This window comes from Neomonachus schauinslandi, chromosome 1, assembly GCF_002201575.2.
Source record: "Neomonachus schauinslandi chromosome 1, ASM220157v2, whole genome shotgun sequence".
Lineage (NCBI taxonomy): Eukaryota > Metazoa > Chordata > Mammalia > Carnivora > Phocidae > Neomonachus > Neomonachus schauinslandi.
This window is the reverse complement of record NC_058403.1, coordinates 56,418,610-56,443,369: the sequence shown is the minus strand read 5'-3', so window position 1 is coordinate 56,443,369 and position 24,760 is coordinate 56,418,610. Positions and strand designations below refer to the sequence as shown.

At 43.2% G+C, this 24,760-nt stretch overlaps 1 protein-coding gene across 1 annotated transcript in view; it reads right to left on the bottom strand.

Moving 5' to 3' along the window:
• Positions 1–692: 692 nt before the first annotated feature.
• Positions 693–24,760, bottom strand: part of PLCXD2 (phosphatidylinositol specific phospholipase C X domain containing 2) — a 43,575-nt gene continuing 19,507 nt past the window's right edge. Inside the window, exons 2-4 of the mRNA XM_021692495.1 lie at positions 13,459–13,919; positions 8,216–8,457; positions 693–1,103 (exon numbers count right to left, since the gene is read on the bottom strand). Of these exons, the coding sequence (XP_021548170.1) occupies positions 944–1,103; positions 8,216–8,457; positions 13,459–13,919 (863 nt within the window). The 3' untranslated portion in view covers positions 693–943. The remainder of the gene's footprint in view (positions 1,104–8,215; positions 8,458–13,458; positions 13,920–24,760) is intronic.

Genomic DNA, 24,760 nt, shown 5'->3' with positions numbered 1-24,760 from the left:
GTTATACCTTACACGACACAGCACAGACCCGGGTCCTCGGCAGGCAGCAATGAAATGCAATTCCAAGATCTGGCTTGAAGATCCCGTTCCAAAGAGGACTTTGCCAAAATGATGCAGGAGTTTACCTGGCAGCCATTTTGGGAAAAGGTTATAGGATTAAAACCAAAGAAATGCGGCATGCAGCAAACATGCATATCTATTTCTTGTTGGGCCCCACACTGAAAAGATCCCCCACCATTGTTCCTTTCACTTTTAAGAAGGGGCCAATAGAAATGGAAAGGAATCAATGTTTTACAACTGGGAAACACATTTCTGATACCAAAGGCAATATGCACAGTTTATCCAAAGAACGCAGGTGCCCAGTTCCCAAGCAGCAGCTACGCAAGAACAGCTTGTGGCTGGAATGGCCTGGTGACGAGAAGTCTTACTCTCTCGGGGAAGAAGTGGTAATATTCGAGATGCCAGAAGAAGTGGTGCCTGGCCCCTTTCTCCCTCAAAGCCCCAGGTTGATGTTAGAGCCACCCACGGGGCCTTCCCCACCTGCCACGAGCCATTCTTTTGCCTAAGAATGCCTTTCTGGTTCAGTCTTCTCACTGGCTCGCATACAACATCCTGGGAGACAGCAGGAAACCGGGCCAATTCGGAGACACTCGAAGGAAGCTGCAGACCCCATTTCCACATTACATTCCACATCATGAGCCATTGGGGAGACCCTGACTTTGATCACACGAAACATGCTTCTTCCCTTGGACTTCAGTTTTTTTAAAAGTCTCATTTGGGAAAAATGCAATTAAAAGCTCTATAATTTTATCCAAATGGCCCTATGAAGAGGGGAAACTGCCCTCCTCCTCCTTCCCCATCACTGCCCAGGGGCCGTCCTAACAGGAAACCCTTCAGAACTCTGGCCTGGATCAACAAAGCCAACATTGAAATAAAAACCAAATCAGCATTTAGCCAAAGCTCTGTCCTCCTGGAGGAGGTCATTCAATTCAATGACAGTCGTGGCGAAGTCCACCAGGTCCACGAAGTCGGATGTGATGATGTTGACACCCATGGCTCCAGGCTTCTGAGTCTTCACCCAGTCCAGGATGGCAGGAAGATTCCTACACAGAAGACAGGACAGAGAGTAGAGTTGAAAAGGACTCTTCCAGAAATGGAAACAAGACATTTCCATTCGTGTGACAAAAGTACATCAATAAAAGCACAAGTCCCCCACAGTTCGTCCGTTGAAGCTGTAGATCTCTTTCAGGGATGAAGTGATGTCTATTCCAACAGAGAACTGCACTTTCAGGGTTTCTGCTCTGGAAGAGGAGATTATCTGCCTCAAGCACCAAAGAGATAACCATGTCAGTAGGACCTTGAAAGACTAAGATCAAGAGCTTAATTATTGGTAGGTTCTCTAATTTTTTTTATCACGAAAATTTTCAAACATATTGCAACGCTGAAAGAAATATACGGGCCGTGCATGCACCACCTAGCTTCTAGCACTAACATTTTATAGTACGTGCTTGCCACATAGCTGTCCATCAACCCATCACTCTATCCTTCCATCAAAACATCTTATATTTTTGACAAATTCCAATGGCAAACAGCTATACACATGCCCCAAATACCCCAGTATGCATATCATTAACCAGGACTCAATATTTGTTTTAATATTTCTTTTGACATAAACTTGCACCCAATAAAATGGGCAAATCCTAAGCGTACACTAGTTGAGTTGTGACAAATGTATGTACGTAATGTACACCCATATCAAGGGACAGAACATTACCAGCACCCCAGAAGGTTCCTGCATGTACCTTCCTCATCAATCCCTGCCCACATCCTCCCAGGGGCAACAATTATCCTAATTTTTTTTTCTACCATTGATTAAATTTGCCTGTTCTAGGGGGCACCTGGGTGGCTCAGTCATTAAGCGGATGCCTTTGGCTCAGGTCATGATCCCAGGGTCCTGGGATCGAGCCCCACATCGGGCTCCCTGCTCAGCGGGAAGCCTGCTTCTCCCTCTCCTACTCCCCCTGCTTGTGTTCCCTCTTTCACTGTGTCTCTCTCTGTCAAATAAATAAAGTCCTTAAAAAAATTTTTTTGCCTGTTCTAGAACTTCATGGGAGTTCAGGCAGTATGTATTCTTTTGTGTGAGGTTCTTTCACTCAGCATTATGGTTTTGGAATCCATCCATGTTGTTGCATACATCAGCAGCTTGTTCTTCATTTTAATTACCGTACTATTTCACTGCATGAATGTACTGTAGTTTGTTTATCCATTTTCTTACTCATGAATAAATGGGATGTTACTCATTTTTGGATATTATGGCTAGAACTGTTATGGGCATTGTTATCTAAGTCTTTTTGTGGACATTTATTTTAATTTCTTTTGGATAAACACCAAGGACTAAAATTCCTTTACTACATGGTAGGCTTACATTTAGTTTTATAAGAAACTTCCAGATCTTTTCCCAAAGAGGTTGTTCCATTATATAATCCCATCAACAAAGTATGAGAATCCTGGTTGCTTCAGAGCCTTTCCAAAATTTGGCAGTCTTTTTAATTTTAGCCATTCTAGTGGGTATGTAAAGATATCTAAGTGTTTTAATTTGCATTCTTCTGATGACTACTAAGGCTGAGCCATTTGTAATGTACTTATTGGCCATTTGTATGTCTGCTTTGGAAAGTACCTGCTCAATTCTTTTACCCATTCTTTTCTTTTTTTTCTTTTTCTTTTAATTGTTGAGTTGTAGAAGTTATTTATATATTCTAGACACTAGTCTTTTCTTGGATATGCTTTTTGATATTTTAACCTTGCTTATAGCTTGTCTACTAATTTTATTAATGGCTTATTTTGGCGACCTCAATTCCTTAAATTCTTTTCTTTTATAATTTCTGTGACCTATCTAGGAAACTTTTGCTTAGTCCCAAGTCACAAAAATATTTTCCTGTTTTCTTCTTTAAGCATATGGCTTTAGCTTTCCTGTTAGATCCAAAATCTATCTCAAGCTAATTTTTATATATGGTATGAAGTAGGGGTGGGGTTCACTTCTCCCATATGGATATAGTTATTCCAGAAGTATGAGTGGCTTCTTAATGGACCACTGCTTACTCAGTGGTCTCACAAACACAGTCGGTTGGTCACATTTTACAATTCAAGGATTTTCCATGTGATATCCAGAAATGTTTTGCCTGAAGCAGCTCAACATTTAGTGACATCAACAAATGACAACAATTTAATGTGATACCTTCTGTATTAGCAGGAAATGTAAATACCATGGAGGGCAGAGGGGAGGGCGAAGTGAAGTGTACTGCATAGTCTGGCATCTGGGCAGACTTTAAGGAAGACACAACCCATAGCTTATGATTTGGTTAAGGGATGAGATTTTTTTTTTTTTTTTAAGATTTTATTTATTTGAGAGACAGCGAGCAAGAGCAGGGGTGGGGAGGTGGGGAGCAGAGGGAGAGGGAGAAATAGGCTCCCCGCTGAGCGGGGAACCTGATGCAGGGCTCATTCCCAGGACCTTAGGATCATGACCTGAGCCAAAAGCAGACACTTAACCAACTGAGCCACCCAGCCATCCTGGGACTGGAGACTTTTTAGGAAGGATTTGCTCTAGGTCAAAAATAAAAATACTTTAATCTTAAGGGGCCCCTTTCTCTTCCTCTGGTGACGCTCTCCTTGGTTGTCATCTTCTCTTTCCAAGCTGCCCTCCCTTTGAGCATACATCCTGACCTCTCAATCTCCTCCTAGATGACCCTGTCCAGGCCTTGCTAGCATTTCTTTTCCTCTTCTCAGGAAAATAATGATCAGTCCTGGGTCACTTCCCTCACTCAGTGGACTCGAGAACTGGCCATGGGCTATAAAACGCATCTCATAAACCAATTTGCATTTTTATGTTAGTAGGTTAATTAGGATTTAATAAGCTGCCATCACAGGAGTAAGTCCATTTTTAACCGGGTCTCCCGAAGATTTAATAACCTCAATTTGACCTTAACTTATTCAATTTCTTCCTGCCTCAGTCTCTCCCCCTGTAAAATGGGGATAAAACTACTACTTATCTCATGTAGATTTGGGGGGGGGAATTAAATAAGGTAATATATGTGAAGTGCTTAGAACTTTGCCTGGGATATAGCAAGCACTATGTGAGTGTTTGGCACGAGAGAAGAAATCATACATGATAGAGTGTAGGGTAGAAATAGCTGAAGGCCAAGAACAAAGCGCCACAAGTAGTCTTCCCTTGACGATAGAGACCTGCAATACATAGTGGCCCACAAGAAGGCCACTATAGTCCTGAGCCTGACCCATTCAAGACTTCTTTTTCTTTTACTTTATTTTTTAAAGATTTATTTATTTTAGACACACACACACACACACACAGACTGGGGGGGCAGAGAGAATCTCAAGCAGACTCTGAGCTGAGCACAGAGCCCCACTAGGGGCTCCATCCCACGACCTGAGATCACAACCCTGAGATGACAACATGAGCCAAAACCAAGAGTCAGACGCTCAACCGACTTCGCCACCTGGGTGCCCCAACACTTCTTTTTAAAATCCACTAGCCAGGGGGCGCCTGGTTAGTTCAGTCAGTAGAGCAATGTGACTCTTGATCTCAGGGTCATGAGTTCAAGCCCCACATTGGGTGTAGAGCTTTCTTTAAAAAAAGAAAAGAAAAGAAAAGAAAAAAAAAAAAATCCCCTAGTCAGTGTTTAGGTATGAAATGTTGGCGCCATCTCCTGGTCATCATGGGGAAATGAGAACTAAAAGCTTGGTAGCAACTCCAGGGGACTCCAGCCAGAGCCAAACCACAGGGGATCCTTGGAGCCTGAGCAGAGAAATGTGGGAAAGGCATCCACCCGTGGTCTCCGGTGACAAAGAGCTCTACGTCAGCTTCGGGTTGCATGTATCAACCTTCCTCGAGGCAAGGATCAAAGAACCAGGATTACGTACAAGGACAGGAAAATGTACAGCTCCCTGTGAGGAGAAGCCATTTTATTTTCTTAACTCCTGGCCTCCAGCAAGGAGAGATCAGTGCAGACGGCTGAGCCAGATATTGCCAACAGGCCTGTGAAGCACCAGGTCCCATAAGCAGAGCAGTCGGTTAGAAACTTGCCTTTGCTTTTGAAGCCCACTGAGAAGCAGCCTGACCCTCTGTGTTCCCGGGTTTCTTTACAGACAGAGACGGCGTGCCTATTTTGTGCCAGTCACCGTGGTAGGCATTTTCATGCTAAGACTCTACAGTTTTGTGCAGTCATACTAACCCTTTAAGAGGCGGGGAAGAGACAGCTCCGAAAGCTCAGGAAATTTGTCCAAGGCCACCCTGTTGTTAAGAGACTACATTGGTATGCTAGGGCTGCCATAGAAAATGCCAGACTGGGTGACTTCAACAACAAAAACGTCTTTTCTCACAGTTCTAAGACTGGGAGTCCAAGATCGAGATGTTGGCAGGTTTGGGTTCTTCTGAGGTTTCTCTCCTTGGCTGATAGATGGCCGCCTTCTTGCTGTGTCTTCATGTCACCTTTTCTCTGAGCACACACACCCCTGGGGTCTCTTTGTATGTCCAAATTTCCTCCTTTTTAAGGACACCAGTCAGACCCTAATGGCCTCATTTTAACTTAATCACCTCTTTAAAGACCCAATCTCCAACGGTCACATCCTGAGATAATTGGGGCCTAGGGCTTCAACATACGAATTTCCAGGGAACATAATTCAGCCCATACCAGGGACCAGATCAGGCTTTAGTCTCAGGCTTCTGACTTCAGTCTGTGTCCCCTTCTATGGCTCCATGGCTGCTCTGTGCTTGAGCTTAGGCAAATCTTGCTTTCGTTTGATTTCAGTGGCAGTGCAAGGTTTCTAAGAATCTAGGGAAATCTACCATAGAAATTCAGTCAGAATGGCTCTATTTCATGCCTTCCTTTCAGGGTGATGAACCAAAGCAAATAAGATCTCAGGTCCAAAGTTTCACCTAAGAGTTAGGTTAACTTCCTGCTGAAAAAAAAAAATCACCTCTACAATTGTGGGAAAATACACCTATCTGATCTTTTTCCTCTTGGTTAAACTGGTAACCAGTGGTCAGGAACCAGTCTGAGAGCACCCCTGTACCTCAGTTAGGACAGAGCTCTTGGGTGTTAGAAATGCTTCTCTCCTACGCTTGTTCAATTGCCCAGAGGAAATGACAGCCACTCGTCCTGCTGGCGTTTGGGAACAAACTCTTGACTTTGTTTCTCCCTGCAGTGGATGTGGAGGCCTAGGAATGCATGCTGCCTCCCTGTAATATTCTTGAGACCAGCAGAGTGGAGAGACCCAAGTATCTTTCCAGCCTTGAGACATCCGCTTGCCACCAGCGAGGGCTCCGGCATGCCAGGATCCCTTGGCTTTGGGCACATGCCGCCATCATTATCACTAAGTGAAAGCTTTGTGCTTCCTTTGCAGCCAGATTAAAGTTCTAGGAATTTACAGGTATGAAAAGCATTGTGACTTTGGGGTTCACAGCTGTGTCCAGGAAGATCTGACCAGATTCAGGGACTAGTAAGACAATTACAGGCCAGTGGAGCAGAAAGGAGCAGAGCGATGAAATATGCTATATTCAAGTCAGTGGTGAATATGGAAAAGGGCAACAGCACAACAGTCAGAAGTCCAGAGTTAGAGCATATTATTGACTCTCACCAGCTATGTGGGTCTGGGTCACTTAGCCTTACTGAGTCCCAGCTGAAATGGGGGCAATAATGCTCTCTAGACCTGGAGGCTGGCTTGATTTAAGAATCAAATGAAATCATCTGCAGGAGGGTAATTTATATTCTAAATACAGTATACAGATATAACTTATCCTTATTTTTAAATACTTTCTCTCCCTTATTAGTACAACTCTCTGCACAGACTTTATTGTGTTATTTTCACACTGCTTTACAGAAATTTACATGTTTATTTTTCCTGATTGACTTAAGTTCCATGAGGACAGAGACTATATTGTTTCCCTTGTATCCTTAGACCCAGCTCCTCCTAAGTACTCAATCTTTTTTGTTGAATGAATGCGTGAATGAATAAGTGAATAATATTAATCTACACGTTTGCCAAACGCATGAGGAAAATGGTGTGTTACATGAACATAAAAAACAAGGAAGAGTTTGTCATTCTGGATCTTTCCGAGCTACAGCACTGCTTTATGACATTCTCTTTTCCAAGTTCAGCACGAGTAATTCAGTCAGAACTGAGTCAAGCCCCACAGTAAGGGTTTCTCGTTTTGTTTATGGACAAGATAAGCAGGAGTTTTCACCAGGAAATAAAAGTTCGGGTGCTTCTTGCTATCTGAACTCTTGCCAGATGAACTCCTGTTATCTGGAGTGATGCTATCCAAACTCAGAACCAGATAGGCAGAGACACATTTTTGGAAGAATCTTTCACTACCTAAATACTGGTGCTTACCACCTGGAACTCAGGAACCGAAGCGAGTCCTGTAAATAGCCCTTGTTATCCAAACATATTCGCTTCCTCAGCTTGGATTGGGAGGATGCCCTATTCTCCAAGTGTATTGATAACATTCCCTTTACCCACATCAACAGGCATGCACATGTATATGTACAGATACGCAAGTCATGCTTTTTCTTAATGACACCTATCATTTGTGGTGTCCTTGATAAAGAATATCATCTAATATAAAATATCTGGAGCTTCTCCTGCCTAATGGTGCAGTCAGAATCCATTCTGCTCTGAGGAAGTATGTGAAACTATGGTGCTGCAGGTACCATCCGAAGCTGCTTCTCAGGACTCCTTGTCGCTATGGAAGGGACAAACCTTTGCAGGTCACCTCTGAATCCCTAGCACCTGGCACAGCTGTTCTCATTTAATGCTTTTTAAATGAGTGAGTACTTGGGCCAGCTGAAAGGCAGGGCAAGTATGGGATGTGATCACACACCAGAAGTGAACACACTGCCATTGGCTTAGAGTGCTTTGCCTGAGCATCAAAGTTCAGAGAATACTTATGGTCTACTAGATATTTTAACAAAGTATTTAGAGGCCCTTTGGCCATGTTTAATGCAAACTGCCTCAAATGCACAGCTTTTTCAAATATAAGGTTTTTTGGTTTTTGTTTTGTTGTTATCCTAAAATCTTCAAACTATATGATTTTACTGCTGTTTATTCAGAAGAGAATCAAGATAAGTTTTCTTTAAAAAAACCAACCAACCAACCAACCATAAACCTTACTTGTGGGGTAGAAGCAAATTCTTACCTATGAACCAGAGTATTCTTGAGGCCACCAACCAGGCCTCGGGCGATGGTTTTCACTCTGGGGGTGAGAATCGCTTGAGAGACGTGGAAGGAGCCGCGTGGGGCCCGCTCACTCAGAGTGGTCTCCAAGAAGAGGACGAGTTTGCTCACACTTGTGGTGTTCGCCCAGGGCGCTGGGATCTTCTTTCCGGGCCACAGGAAGGGGTATTGCTTGTAGAAGGGACAGTGATAGAAAATAAGAACCTGAAACATTCAAAACAGAAAAAGGAGAACAATTGATGAATTAGCTGAATGTTAATTCCTTGGCTTTGCCCTGATTGGTAGGATTAAAGGCAAACAAGTATAAGCATGTAGAAATTCAAGAATTTTATGTATATGTATATTTAGAGAAATCAATAAGCAAAGATTTAAGCACTTGTGTATGTCTGAACTTGAAAATTCTTTATTTTTATTGCGAACACCTCTGGAAGTATGGTAAAATCCTGAACCCCTTCTCAGACTGCATTTTAAATGAATGCATAAAATAAAATAGACAGGATTACAAAGGAAATCAATGAGACCAAAATATAGCTATCAATATATTATTAAATTTGTAATAAATTAGTGTACATGCTTCATAATAAATACATTAAATAAAAGTACTTTGTTGTGAGTCTAATAAGTTCCATCATTTTGAGTTAATGATGAGTATAAATGGTATTTCAAATAACTGGAATGTGATACGGAAATACCTGTGATTTCTATGGTGACAAAGTCACAGGTAGGGCCGATACTGTGGGTATATGAATTTTCAGTTACAGGTGAGAGGGAATAAATATGTAGATTTTTCCCATCCAAATTCACAGACTGCTTCAATCCTACCCATGCCCCTCCCCCTGGGGCTCTGAGCCCCGGATGGAGAGCCCTGTGGCTCGCGCCGTCTACAAGGTATGACTCCCATGCTCGGGAGACTGACGCTCCTGGGGTTGAGACCAACACCTTGCACTAATCTGGGAGTACCCTGAGTTTCAATCACGCGAGCCAAGCCACTGAACGAATAACCCTTCCTAGGAGGGGGTGGGAGGGCGCTACTCCAGGCAGGGCAGACTTCCAGAAGGCGATGGGTCTCCAGTGGGACCTCTCGGGGCTGGTGGTGATTTTGAAAATAATTAGCAAGCCATAGCCACAGCATTAATTAGTTTCTGACAGGCAGCCGAGGGACGGGGAGTTGCTATTTTGATCGTCCCAATTCAGGGCTCTGCTGCTTAGGTTTCTAGAAGTAGTGTATTTTCCCTGCTGCCAAGCACCAGTAATCTCTTCCTGAAGGAATGTCCCGCGTGTTTACACTGCCTGGACTGCAATCCTCAGATAGCTGGCCCGAGAGCATAATGCCCCAGGCACCCGAGAAGCAGGGCTCTGAATGCGTGTCTGGTCTCCAGTGTGTTGCGCTCGTGACTAAGGTGCATGACTAACGCGCCGGAGCTCGGGCGCGTCAGGCTGGATGCACCCAACAGGTGAATAGTTATCTTGTTTTTAGTGGTGTTGAGGAATGTCTCACTGACTGCTAAGGATGCCCGTGGTAAACACGTGTGTTAATGAGGTTAATCACAGGCTCAGAGTAAGCAGATTGTCGGGGGGGATTGGGAGGATTCCCTGCCAGCGCGGTAATTGGCTAGCTGGGAGGCTGGGGTCTCCTGCCTCCGAAAGGGAGGCAAGCTGTCTTGTGGAATGGACGGTGGCAGAGGCGGGAAGCTGTGTGATCCTTCCCTGTCGGGGCTGGCTTTCAGAGCTGCCGGGCGCCCTGGGCAGTGGCAGTGCTGTTCTTTACTCTGCCTTAGAAAAGGTGCAAATAGGACGCATTGTACAAAAGGGGCTCTAGGCCTTTCCTCAAGCGCCCGCGCAGTCTGAACATAAGGGTTCGAAGGAGAATTTCTGGTTACACGAGGATGTTGGCCCAGCAAACCAACTGTTATTCCACGGGATTCTAGGGGCAGTAACCCTTGCCCTAGGGCCTGTGTTTTGCATCTGCCTCCCTACCTCGCTCTGCTATATTTTTCTCTGAAATACTCTCCCCTCCAGCTCAGCAATTTATGTTCAGTTTCTCTGTGGAGACTCAGATTTGAAATCTACTTTCTTTTGAAAATTATTCCTTGATTGACCTCCTCTTATTCTGATGGGTCCTTTTCTGGAGGCTCCTGGACTATAGATTTGTGCTATGTGCTATTTTTCAATTGATGGCTTACAAACCCCTTTCTCCATACAGTACATTTGAGGCAGTTTTATCTTGCAGTTGTGTATGGGTTGTTTTGTATTTTACGAGTGTTACGGACTCCCACCTTCTCATTAAGATTCGAAATACTGCCAAACCGTAGATTAAATCTTCTAATTCACTGTACCTCAAAACCCATAACTGCGATGTACACCTATCAGTGAGCTGTGATGTAATTGTTGAGTAAATGAAATTTGACTGAATGGTAGTACACTTCTTGCTATGAAATTGTAGTGATAAAATACTCAGGGGGTTCCATGCAAGGCAGCTCATTACATAATGAATATTTAAAGTATAACCACCAGGAGGGCCCTGCCCCCAGCAGGGGATAGATCACTGATGACTGTGAGGTCTCTGTTTAGCTTTTAAGAAGAGACAGGGCAGGGAAAACTTGGGGAAAGCAAGAAGAGCAAATGGATGACACTCCCCTTTTTCTGACAGGTCATCACAGTGTCTTTCCTTCATAATTTTCAGAGTAGTTGTACTTGGAAGACACAGATTAGTCCATACTTAAAAACAAGGATAGCTCATCACTCTGCTGCTAGAAATTCACTGTCCCCCTCATCATTATTCCTGAAGACACCTGTTACTCCTGCAGACTTCGGAACAATTTGGTATGCACTATGGCAGTCCATTCAGGACATGATCTGTGCACAAAATTATAAAACTGTATTTATAACAGATATCTGATTGTCAAACTTAGCTGTACTGAGATTTAACCTTACCTGAATCGCACATTCAAAAGCCCTCTTACAGATCTCCAGCCCTTTATTCTGTTCTGTGAAACCTCTGAGACCCTCTGATAATAACGGCTCACGAATAAGGAGAAGGTGTTTTTATTAGCATAATCTATGCTCCTAGTTGTGAAAACCACCAAGATGAGGGGTCAGCCCCGGGATAGCATCAGAAGCTGTGGGAGCTCTATGGAGCCAAACAGCCTATGACTCAATCTTGGCTCTTGCCACTCACTAGGAATGTTCTCTCGGGTAAGTCGCTCAGTCTCTCCATGCCTCAGTTTACTCATCGGTAAAATGAGGATAATAACAAAACACCTATCTCATCGTGTTGTGGAGAGGATTAAATGCGCGAATCCAGGTACCTAACACAGTGTAAAGGCTCAGTAAAGGTTAGCTGTTAAGGTGCCCTTGTTATTACTATTATCTCATATTGTAAGAGAGACACCACTGAGAAAAAAAAAATCTCCAAATTAGACCTGTGAGTCTGAAAAGATACCAACCCAGGTTAGGGGCAGGGGTGTGATAAATATTTGGCAAAACATCATTTACAAAGTTTTAGTGAGGAAAAGCGGCTTAAATTTTAACAGATACTGACAGCTAACTCGTTAGCCTCTGTGGTGTCAAAGGCATTAGCCTTTCAGAGGTGTGCGAAACCACCTGGGGTTTCCAGTTACTCCGGCCAAACCTGGGAGCCATCCCTGGAGCCTGTTTCTTTTGTGCCCTGAATCCCATCCATTGGAAAACCCCCGTTGGCTCTAAGTTCTGATAGATCCCAAATCTGACCACTTTTCCCACTAGTGCTCCTCACTGGTTCCCCTCCTTTCCCTGCCCTCCTCCCCCTGCTTTCTTCCTAGCAGCCAAGGAGATCCTATTACAGTGTAATTCAGGACACAGCACCCGGTACTCAGAACCCTCCCAGAACACTCCCTCAGAGTGAAAGCCTGAGTTCCCACCGCATCACCCATGACCTCTGACCTCCTCCCACCGCTCTGCTTTCCAGCCCCATGGCCCCTGCTTCCCCTCAAACAGAACCAGGCACTGGCGGGTTCCTCTGCTGGGAAAGCTCTTCCCCTAACAGCCACACGATTAACTCCATTAACTCCTTCGAACGTCTACCCTCATCAACCTATTTAAAACTGAGACCAACCCTCCAACCCACAGAATGCTGGTTCTTCCTAACCACGCTTACCTTTCTGTTTTCATCGCTCATATCACTTTCTAGCATTTTATGTAATGTATTTATTATGGCAATTATCTATGATCTATTTCTTAGACCTGAATGAAAGCTCCATGAAGGCAAGGATCTTTGTTTTATTTACTAATTTATCCCAAGTGCTTGGACTGGTGCTTGGCACACACTTGGTGTTCAATGAATATTTGCAAGTGAATAATCTTTAATTAATTTTTAATTGAAAGCTCTTCCCCAAGTTCAAAAATAGCTGCCTCTTTAAGATGCTTTGGTTAATGTACCTTTGAGTAAGTGAGCAACTATGAATGAAAAAAGGGACTTGCTTTCTTTCTTCTTTTAAAGCGAGTCTAAATTGGACGCTGACCTTTCCTGAAGCTCCCCTCTCCCACAGTCTTTCATCCTGTGGGAGCAGAGCAGCATGTATCTGATGCCCACATTCCTTTTCTTGAGTATGTCCCTCAAGGCCTTGGTTTGGGGGCTCTTCTAAGCTTAGGGGACCTGGGAATGCTCTGTGGCCTGGATCCTCCCTCAATCTCTCAGGCCAGGCCCCCAAATCTGTTAAGATTTAAAATGTTAACACCTCTGAGATGAATCACTTACATGCTTTTGTCAGCCCCTGCAGGGATTATCTGACATTGAGCTCAAGGCAGGATGGGCCCGCCTATCCCTGAGGGGAAGTAGGAGGCTGAGAAAGGATTCTATGGGAGATAAGAAAAAAAATGGCAATCACCAGCTGGTCCAATTTCACAAAGTTGCCTTGGGCTGGTTCTGGCCAGGCCACTCAAAGTCAATTCAGATGCTTCCAACAGGCTGCCCAACCAATTGTAACTATTTGGCAGGTGTTAATCCCAGTTCACCGGTGCCCAGGAACTGGTGTGCATATCCTAGAGTATGAAGCTATCCAAGAGCCCAGGACTCCGGGTGTGTCTGTTTAACACTCCAAATAATCTTTGCCTTCTAGCCTAGGAGCCCTGTGGTGAGCTGCCGTCCAGCGGCTGAGACAGAAAAGGTGGCAGAGTTCCGTTGTTGCCCTTGCCCTTGCCCTTGTAAGCGGGTCTGTCTCCTCTCACCTGGCACTTCTTCTCCCACAGGGCTCGCAGCGTCATGCTCTCCACACGGCAGGCAGAGCACAGCTTGTTTCCAAAGGCCTCCTGGATCCGGAGAACCAGGCGTTTGTGGTGGGCCTCATCCATGGCGTAGAAGTGGTTGAAATCCAGGAAGACAATCTCTTGGGGGTGTTGGGTGAGAAATGAGTCAATCTCCATCAGCCCGTCCCAGACCTTGATGCCAAAAAGTCCGTGAATGAAGTAGATCTCCTGGTCGGCATCCCCGGGTTTGGAAGACACGCGCAGGTCGAAGTAGCGGATGCCGGCTTCCAGTTGCTCCCTGAACGTCAGGTTCTGCGTCACAGACCACTTCTTCATGAGCTTCTTCACCAAGGAGATCCTGGCCAGGCGTTTGATGGCTGCGGTTTGGTCGGGCCCCACTGGGGACTTCTCATCTACCCAGTAGCTGAACGAATCATGGGAGCCTGTGCGAAGCAACAAATGTGGGGAAAGCAGGTGAGACCGGCGCTGGGAAGGATAAACCCGCCGATCAGGAAGCAGCAAACAATTAGCAAATACACACACAAAAATGTCAGCGAATTCTTGCAAAAGTTTTCAAGCTTGCTAGACTAGAAAGAAGTGCAAATAAAAGTAATGTGGTCTTATTAGCAGCTCGGTAAGCCTGGAATACAGCTCTAATTCTCACATATGACTAGTGTAAGGTGAATTAATAAATACCCTTTGGAAAGCTCCTTAGAAACGGGTTTGGAAAGAGGAGCTTTAAAATATTCATACCACTTGATCTAGTGATTTCATTTCACGGAAAGCTCTTCTGAGGAAATACATTAATGGTGGGAAAACAAAGATGTTTGCTAAAGAATATTCATAAGAAGACAACCTGGAGGTTGCCTAAGTGTCTCTTACGGAAGAACACTTGATGCCACCATATCCGCTTTATTCGTGCAGTCGAATTCTCAGACAGGCATTTACATTCTAGGAAAGGCAGAATTAAAAAAAAAAAAAACTGCTATTTTGTATACTATTTTTTATGCTATCATACATACACTATTTTACTATCATGAAAACCTGAGTCAGTAGGAATGACTTCTTGACAAATCAGGTCATCATTTTTAAAAGCTCAACACAGCTTACACAGATGGCCTTCTTTCTGGACACATATCTTAATAAGCCAAATCTGCTCTTAAATGGGCAAATGTACGTTCCTTTCCTCCACCTGAAAGAAAAGAGGGTAGTTATCCACCCAGACACTGAGATGATCTTATTGTTATAAAGTCTAAGAGACCACAAGAGACACAGTTCTAACTACGGTGAGAAAAACACTTCAGTAGTTACTCAAGGGGAAAATGATCTTTCACAAATATCTTTCACTGGTCATGGGTTTCTATGTAGCGCCACCATTATCACGCGCTTAGCTCTGGAACTGACTCTGACACTGGGGATCCCGCATAAATCGAGGAGGAAACTGCCCTTCTTCTGACTCTACCAGCTTCGTTTTTAACCATTACTGCCCATTTGAGAATCAAAATTTTTAATTCATACTAGCTGGCTATTATTAATTATTCTTCTGACTCAATTTTAAATACATATTATTTCCATGTTCTTTAAAATAACTCAGTCTGGGATGGCTTTACTATCTTATCTTCTCAGAAATAAAGCAAAAGAAGAAAAAAAGAAGGCGACCAGCGATGTTTTATTTGTTTGTAGTCTCTAGAACATGGAGGATACTCAGTAACTATTAAGAAAAAGCATATTTATTAATCCTTAGGCAAAGTCAATTCTACATGCGAGAAAATTGCTGCATATTTCAGGTAAAAAAAAAATGCCATTACTAATAGAAATGTGGAGCAAATCCCCCTGGATTTTCCATATTGGTTGTCTCTGTTAATGAGACTCACAGGATACTTGCCTAATGCTCTGCTTCCTTTGGCTTGTACAGAAATGGGAAATCTTTTTACCTCCTCATTGAGAGATTTATAATGGTGAACGAACAGTTCTCTCTTCTTTTTAAATTATACTAGCAGCCCAGCTGTTCAGGATGGGAGTGTGTGATAAAGTGCGCCCAAGGCCCACTTTGAATTTAATTCTTCCCTGGGTCTCAGGGAATAGCCATTATCCAGGCATGGAGAAGAGACAATCCCCTCTGGTATTTTCTTGTTGGTGCTAAGCCTGGTCTCATCTCCGGAGGGAGATGTGCTAACAACCTCCCAAGCGCTTCTCCATGCCCCAGGGCTGTGCGGCAATGTAACAGCGATGGGGCCCCAGGGACCATTTCTGGATACACAGGGGCAGGCGTGGTGCCCAGCCATCCCCCAGAAGAGGGAGGGTGTGCCCATTCCCTAGGAACACTCAGTCTCTGCCTCTTTGTTTCCTTCTCCGCTTCCTCTTTTCCTTTCTGATGTGCTGTGCCCAGTGCCACCACCTTGACAGGAAAGGACAGGGCAATGGAGCCGATTGTTTGCAGAATGTTTTACAGCATTGTCCTACCCAGGCCTACCTACAGCAGTCAAAGCCTACCTAACGTTACTCGTTAACCACTATCAGTATTTTTGCTTTCCTACTTTTTTTTTTTTTCTGGGAAGCTTTTGCCTCCTACAGAGTGAGTGAAGTAACATTCAGGCCTGAGTGCCTGAGTGCATTTAACTTTCTTTTTCGAAACATGGGATAAAAATGCCCTCCCTTCTCCTGCACAAAGAATAATTACAAATTATGCAACCTGCTAAGAAAATCCTAATATTTTCCAGCCCAGTCATTAGCAAAACTTCTTCTTCTCCCTAGAGTCGATGGAAGTTATTTTACTTTTTAAGACTGTCGATAGTGAGAGCTACCCCTCCCCTCTGCCCTGGGATGCATCCATTACAGTCATGCATTCCACCAGAGGAGGAGGGAAAACTCTTAATTGGCCCTTGCCTTATTTCTGTGAGAATTTCTGCGTAGGAGTTAGGGAGGGCAGCTCCATGAGCTGCTCCCGCCGGTGAGTTTTATGATCAGGTTTGAAGAAGTTTGGGACCTCATCCTGCTGTGATTTCTGCCACGGAAATATTTTTGCTGCTTACTTATTTTTGCTTTACCACCTGGCAGTACCTATGTGTCTTCACTCACCCCTCTCTGTGGCTCCTTTATCTCTAAAGTAGATTTAACAGGTGCCCTTTAACTTAAGAACCAAACAAAACACTTTCCCTCACATGTCTTAGCCCTTCCAGCCACTGTGTCTTCGCTTTCTTCCTCACCCTCAAACTCTTCAAAGGTGGCGCAGCCCTGCTTTGTCTCTTATGCTCCATCCCTTCCTTCCCACCCGAGGCCGCCTCCTATCCTGTGGCTCCTCTAGATCCTTATAACCTTTCAACTGACAACTCCTAATGGCTTAGTTTTTCTTAGTTTCTCTGAGGGTTTGCTAAGTCAGCTTTTTTTCTGGAACCTTCCATCCCCTTGTGTTCTGTGATGCATACTTTTAGACATTCCTATCCTTCTGTTAACCTCTCCCCCTGTCTCCTTTGCTGGCTCCTCTTCTTCCTTGCCCCCCAATTTAAATATTTCCCAAGGATCTGTTCTCTATTTGCTTCCTTTTCCCCCTTCCAGAGATTTCATCTGCTCCCCAGGTTTACCATAGCACCTTCGTGTGGACGACACCAAAACCTTCACTTCAAGCTCAGACTCCTCTAAGTTCCAGATTTGTTTCCAACTTCCTGCTGAGGTCTCCCACCTTGATGACCTGCTCACACAGCAGATTACAGATTTTCAGAGTCCACCTACTCATGCTGTCCCTCTTACCCCACAAAGTGACTCTTCTGAATTTCTGCCAATAGTGCAGTGACTTGAACTTGAAACCTTGGATTCTACTTACATTCTGTCCCTCTTCCCCCCCACCCATACTCTTCATCCACCCAGTTACCAAAACTTTGCATTTGACTTTTGCAACATGTATCAAACCTGTCTCTTCCTCTAACCTTCAGCTGACACGCCCCTTGTTCATATGTTCATTATTTGTCATATAATCAGGACCAAAAGGACCCTAATGTAATCCCTTTCACTCCAGCTTCTCTCCAATTTGTTCATATTCGAAAGTTAATCATTTCAAGATACAGTGCTAATTATGTCATTTTTTTCATCCTCCCTCCCTCCCAAATCAGGTTCCAATGCTGAGCACTGTTGTTCAGAACTCTTCAATATGGCCCCAGTGTGTTATTTTAGACTCATCTCTCACCAGGTCTCCACACAAAGCCTGGCATCTGTTGGTGTGCAGTACACACTGGTAGGCAGGCCTCCTCCTGGATTTTGTTCACTTCTTCAGCTGAACTTAACTTTCCATAAAATATTCTCTCACCCTAACCCTGTCTACAACTTCTCCCCAGCATTTACAACCCATATTGGGCAAGTTGCTTACCCTTCGTCTATTTCTTCATCTGTGAAATGGGCGTAATAGTGCCTCTTGTCACAAAAATAGTGTTCAAGGTGCTTAGAACAATGCTGACATGTAGGAAGTGCTGAACTATTGTTATTGTTATTATTAGCCATTCTCTCTGTGAGTTGGAAACTAGAAGGAGGAGGGGTCATTAATTGGGATTCCTGACCTTAAATATTTAGGGTCTGGAAGATTTTCTTTTCTTCACTTCAAGTACTGTCCCTCTTCATCTACTGGTTGACAGGGAGATGGTAGCTTAGCCTTTACTTTGTTGACAGTAGCTGCCACTCACTCTCTTGGCCACAGCCTAAGCTTTGTCATCACCCACTTGCAAAATCTTAAAATTCAATATCCTGATCACAACTTACTTTTCTTCTGCCTCATTGTAACTTGACTTCTATTTTCCCCCAGCCTGAGAGCCTAGCGTTGGCTCTACTTCTCCTTCAGCTATAACCAAGATTGTCAATTGCCACTTCCATCTGTGGAATTATTAATTAGAACTATTTGAAAGCTGTTAGGATCACGGTGGGGGAACATTTTCTGTCTATACATGCAGATCATGTGCACAGTCCAAAATGGACATGGAAATATTAACATGATATTTTCTAACATACTTTTTGACTATCAACAAATGTTTTTCTTGTTTTCTCCAATATTTCTCACTTATAGAGTGGACTCAATAAGGTCTTAGGAACTAATAGACATCAAATATTAGATGACTGTTTTCGGACTCTGGGAAGGGAATTTTATTGTCATCTTAAGAACAGTCCATACAGAGCAGGAAGTATGGCCACACAAACTCCTCTTTCATGTTCTACACTCAATGGATTGCTAGCATCCCTAATTTTAGCCCTACAAGGGTGAGGGCTTTTCCTCCAATTTTTGGAAGCTTATTTTTCTGCAATCCTTCCATTTTCACAATTACTACTCTTTCTCTTCCTCTTCCTTATATAGTCAACAGGCATTGCAAATGTTTCCTTTTCCTCTTTTTAGGTGTACAAACCCCTCGATAATATGTGAGAAAGCACTTTGTAATCTGAAGCAGTGATTCTCGATCTTGAGTGCACATCAGAATCCTCTCGGGGAGCTTTTAAAACCACCAGTGCCCAAGACCCCACCGAGACCTACAAGAGTCAGATTCTCTCTGGGGTGGGAGTTGAGACTGGAAGACTTGGAAAAGCTCCTAGGTGATTCTCTTGGGCACCCAGGCTTGACACCTGCTGCCTAAATAGAAGATCATCCTTTCCCAACAAGCTCTCTGACTTCTGGCATCACCTACTCTGACAGATCTTCAAGTACGTTCAAATCTTCAAATAATAATCTGGTGGACTGCCTTTCCCATATCTTCACCATTCCTTTCATTCCAGGAATTCATGCTTCCTGCCTTTTGACCAACTGAATAACCATTGCTTGTTTGTGAAGAAGAAAAATATTGGGAGAACTTCCTTTCTTTATCATGCTTTCTAGTAAGTGATTAAATGAGGTTATTTAAGGTTAATAAGGGCCCTTGAGATATGGGCTGTGTTACAGAGGTCAGAATAAAGTCATTGTGGTAGCAAAATCATGAGGAAAGAGATTTGAACGGGAAGAGTCAGCAATATGTGTGCTCAATGTTTTTCCTCCTACATAGCATTAGATTCCAAGATTATCGAAGAGACCAGGTACAAGAAAATGAGCTGGCCTTCTGAGGACCAGGGACAACCAGTTTGCTCTTTATCTGGAACAGCAGTTGCTACTTGATTCTTTCTGAGGTTTATTATTATGGGAACTAGGAGATCTCAAGTGAGCACACAGCAGTTTTTAGTTACAGTATTTTCATTACCTAGTTCTTGCAATTTGGAGGAGCCATTTTTTCCTGAACTCACTTAATTAAAAAGAATTTAAAGCAAGCTTCTTGGGAACGTGGTCTCTAAATAAAACAGGAAATTCAAAACACACACCCTGAAATGAACATTTCATTAAAACACAGTGGCATTTCAGATTACATGGTGACACACTTTCAGCCACGGAGGGAAGACAGGAGTTACATGAATAATAGGAGAAAGAGAAACTCCTTATCACATCTCTGGGTGGCATTGGGGAAGTGGAGATGGTGACCCCACGTCAAAAACTTCTGACCTCACATATTTAAGAAAATCTCTTTTCTCCACCCCCTACCCCCTCCTTAGATACTACTCTGCCTTTGGTGAGCCCTATCTGACTTTGAAGCCCACTAGCCCCCTCCAAGCTGGTTCACTGAAACCCACACTCCCACGCCATGTTCACTCAAACACAATTCAGTGCCTCCTGTGCCCCTAGCCTATGCATTCTCAGTGGGGTGACACTGCCCCCAGGGGGACAGAAACCCGTTTTTGGGGGATGAAAAAATTCCTTCTCTTTTTATGTATAAAGCACAGATATATATATACACAGTACTTAAACAGATATACAGTATATCTGTGGTATTACAATATCATTGTGTGTGGAGGGAGGGAAAGAGGTGGACAGGATAGAAATGGCTAAAAAGACTCCTTAGTGATAAAAAACAAAATGCTGAGAAATATCACTCTAGACTGAACTCCCCAGTAGCAAATGGACATCTGACTTGTCTGGGCTGGACCTCTGGCCCTGCACCTCTTTTTTGTTTGTTTCAAGTTTTTATTTAAATTTTAGTTAATATATTGTGTAATATTAATTTCAGGTGTACAATATAGTGATTCAACGCTTACATGTAACACCCAGTGCTAATCACAAGGCCCTCCTAATCTCCGTCACCCAGTTAACCCATCCCCCCACCTACCTGCACCTCTTTTTATCCTTAATCAGCATGTCTCTCAATGCCTCCAGCAACTGCTTCTCACTGGACACCCATTCGTAAGTTGCCCAGTACTGGAAGGTTCTCTTCCCTGCTGCCAGAACACAAATGAGTTGGGAACCAACTCAATTCCCTCTTTTCCAGTTATCTTTTAAGGATTTTATTTATTTATTTGAGAGGGAGAGAGAGAGAGAGAGAAAGTGAGCACAAGAGTGCAAGAGCAGGGGGAGGCAGAAGCAGACTCCCCACTGAGCAGGGAGCCTGACAAGAGTCTTGATCCCAGGACTACTGGGATCGTGACCTGAGCCAAAGGCAGAGGCTTAATTGACACACCCAGGCTCCCCTCCAGGTATCTTTTAAATATTCCCACTAGGTATCTCCAGGGCCAACAAGTCATTTGTCTGCCTCCTCTGCCGCAAAGGACCCGACTTGACGTTCATCAGATGCCAATTTAGCAAGAAGAATGTTGAGTCCTGAGACCTAACTTAATGAATCACCAGAGCACTAAATGAGCTAAACGGAGAGTTCCCACAGTGGATGAGAGCACGGGCTCTGGTGCCAGGCTGCCTAAGTTCATGATCCTGGCTCTACTGCTTACTAGCTATGTGACTGAAATGATGTGCCTCAGTTTCCTCCTTTGTAAAATGGGGATAACAACAATACCAACATCAATTGTTTGTGGTTAAGGTGAAATGATTAACTCCAGTAAGCACTTGGAAGAGTCCCTGGCCAACAGAAGGAGTTCAAACATATCATCACTATTATTATTTCACTATTAAGGAATTTGTATCATCTTCCATTTGGATGATATTATCTGGTTTTTAAACAATGTCGTGAAACCTCATTAAAGATTTATATTCAGCGACCTGCTGTGGCAGTTGAATGGGAAAAATGAAATTAGCAGTTCCAATGGTTTATCCTAGGTTACCAACATCAAAGCCAACATCAAAAAGAGTAAGTTCAGATCACAGTATTTACAGTTTGTGTAAACTGACACTAAACATAAAATAATGAATTATCTCTAGTCAATAACTCAGGAATGTCAATAACTCAGGAGTAAATAAATACACTGACTATGTAATTTGAAAGTAGAAGAGAGAAAGTTCCAAGGGTATTCTTGAACTTTCTGTTTTTAACATCATAGAATTACACATCCTCAAGAGATTTCTATACAAAAACAGTTACAGAAAAACAAATCCAACCTCTTTCTAAAAACATGTTACCACATTTTTGGAGAGCAAAAGCCTATAGTCCATTATTTGAAACGGAAAAAACAGCCATGCTTTCCCAACCCACCAGTGTTCACAAATATCACCAAAACACTCAAACACTTATATAACCATCCAACAAAAGAATCTTTCCATAATATGAGGTATTTTAAACACCAAATACTAGAATCAACAACACTTTCAGAAGCTTTTCTGCATTTTCTTACACATTTGAAAATATTGGTGCATAGCTCCCAGGGACATGAGCACGGCTGAGTTGATGTTAGTTTGCCTCTCTCAACACGCTTTATCACCTCCTATTTTTCAGGCCTCTTGGGTTCACCTATTTTATTCACAGGCTTTTCACTGTTTGAGAAGACGTTTTCACTCACTAACATGGGAAGTTGAGAGCACTTACACATAACTTAAGCCTGCTGGGAGAGCCACTGAGCTGTGGATACAAAATATTCTCCATCTTCTCTTCTGGATGTACTGCAACTTAAAGGTGTTTGATAGACCACATGGCTGAATTCACTATGATGAGATTTTTGACTAGTGAATTTCAGGTAAAACAAATTTACAAGTTGTTATGGCAAATGTTTAGATAGCGAGCCTTCATAGTAGGGATATTACAGGAGTGTTTGGAACTAATGTCTCTCCGTTACCAAAGCATTTTGTGCATGTTTGTGGGTATATGTTGACATTAAAACTGGCCCACCTGAGATGAAATCCAGAGAAAAATTCTTACTCAGGAGGGGAAAAAATGCCATGCTTCATTTACTTGGAAAAGTGTGTTTTAATAAAAGAATTGAAAAAAAGCCACCATTTCACAGGAAGTATGTTTACTAATATCAACAGAGAGCTTCAAATAGATAAAATAATTATTCTGCAAAATTTCTCATATTTATTTTTTGACAGAGAGAGAGACAGTGAGAGAGGGAACACAAGCAGGGGGAGTGGGAGAGGGAGAAGCAGGCTTCCCGCGGAGCAGGGAGCCCGATGTGGGGCTCGATCCCAGGACCCTGGGACCATGACCTGAGCCGATGGCAGACGCTTAACGACTGAGCCACCCAGGGGCCCCATCTACAAAATTTCTTTTAAAGACAACTATTATTTTGAGCTCATTTTGTAAGGAGCCATCTAAACTCCATGTAAACTCCAGATTTTTATCAGGACTTAATCACATTATTTCTATCAACACCTAAGATAGTCTGGTTCATTGCAAGCTTGCTCTTAAAACATGTACTGAACGTGTGTGCATTGGCTAGGAGGAATAGTCAGAGTGTTCAATTAGGGCTTGCCTATTTTATCTCAGTTTGAACTTTGGGTCACATGATTTGTAATTTACATATTCTTTCCCTGATTATTAGAGGCCAGAGTAATGCAGGCAGCTTGCAAGAAAACAACAGATGCAGTCGCCTTGCCAGTTACCCACTGGAGCTGATGCTGCATAAAATGGCCTGGAATGTCAAATTTATTTTTCCAAATTAACGTAAAATACAGACACTAAAAAAATGCTCAGGGCAAGTTAAGAAGATCTCAGCTGCAATGAAGACTCTTCCCCATCTAAAAACAACAACAAAAGGATATTAAAGGTACCCAAACACAAAGGACCACAACCTTGCTTGCACTCTGTCTTAATAGAGCTAGGTCATTCATATGACCAGAAGGTTTCTAGGCAGGAATATAGGCTCTGATAGATCCAAAAATGGTCAGTGCAAACAGCAGAAGAGAAGCAGTATCATGCTTTATAAAGAGAAAAGGTGTTAAGTGTTTACACCAATGAAAGAGACTAATTTTCTCACATCTCCTTAGAAGGAAAAGAAGAGAGAACAGATCCTAAATGCAACTGGGATCAGCAACTGGGATCAGAGGCCCAGCTGAAACATACCTCCTGATAACTGTCCGTCTGTCTGGGTTTTGGAGATGACAGCCTGGTGACTTGTTAAGCCATTTTAAAGGGTTGAATTTTTCTGAGAAAATAAGAGGATTTTATGCCTCGATTTACCTGGAGCCCAGACAACTCTGTCTTCATACAATTTCTATTAAAAAAAAAAATCTTCTGACAGTATTTCTTAGAAAATGAGCTAAAAATGAGGTTTAGGTCCTCAAACACATTATCTCACTCAAAGTGTTTACATTTTAGTGGACCTGCGATTTTTTAAGAAATTCAAAAATTTTTCAAATATACGAAATTGAAGGTACTCATAAGCATTCCCACTCAAGATCATCTGATAAAAGACTTTGGGTATTTTTCTAAGGTTTGGGGAGACCACTGCTTAATTTCAGAAATGACTAAAAGCCTACACCTCGGTATGCCTATGGAACGTATCGGCAAGGCCATGTTTAGGAAGAAGGGCTCTTTAGGAACTACTCACTCCCTTAGCACCAGCGTCCACTCTCAGACTCAGGGTGACAAGGAATATGAGGGACACCTCTGGCCCTTCAGAGATGATTGGCTCAAGTGGACTCCAGATCCCCTACTGTTCAGCTCTGACTTTCCCTGGAGGCCACTTCCTGACTCATGACAGCCAGCTCTGCCAGGACCGTGGGCTTCCAGGGATAGCCGCACGGAGGGGCGCACCGGCAGAGTAGGAGCTAAAGGGACCCGTCCACGAGGGACAGTGGATAAACCCCATATTTGGTGCCAGCTGACACAGGTTTTCACCAGTGATTTCTTACAAAATATGCGAGATGGGGAAAAAAAAAAAAGCTCTTTTTAATGCACATAGGCCACTCTTTATCTTGAATATGAACATGTGATAAGAAAAAAGTCCTTTTTAATACACACTCTCTTCTAAGCAGAGTGAAGCCTGGTAACTGTGGTATCTTTTGTTTGCTAAGCACAGCTGAAATATTCATCTTCGGCATTAATGGCTTTGGACACGCTTGAAGCAGTATTAA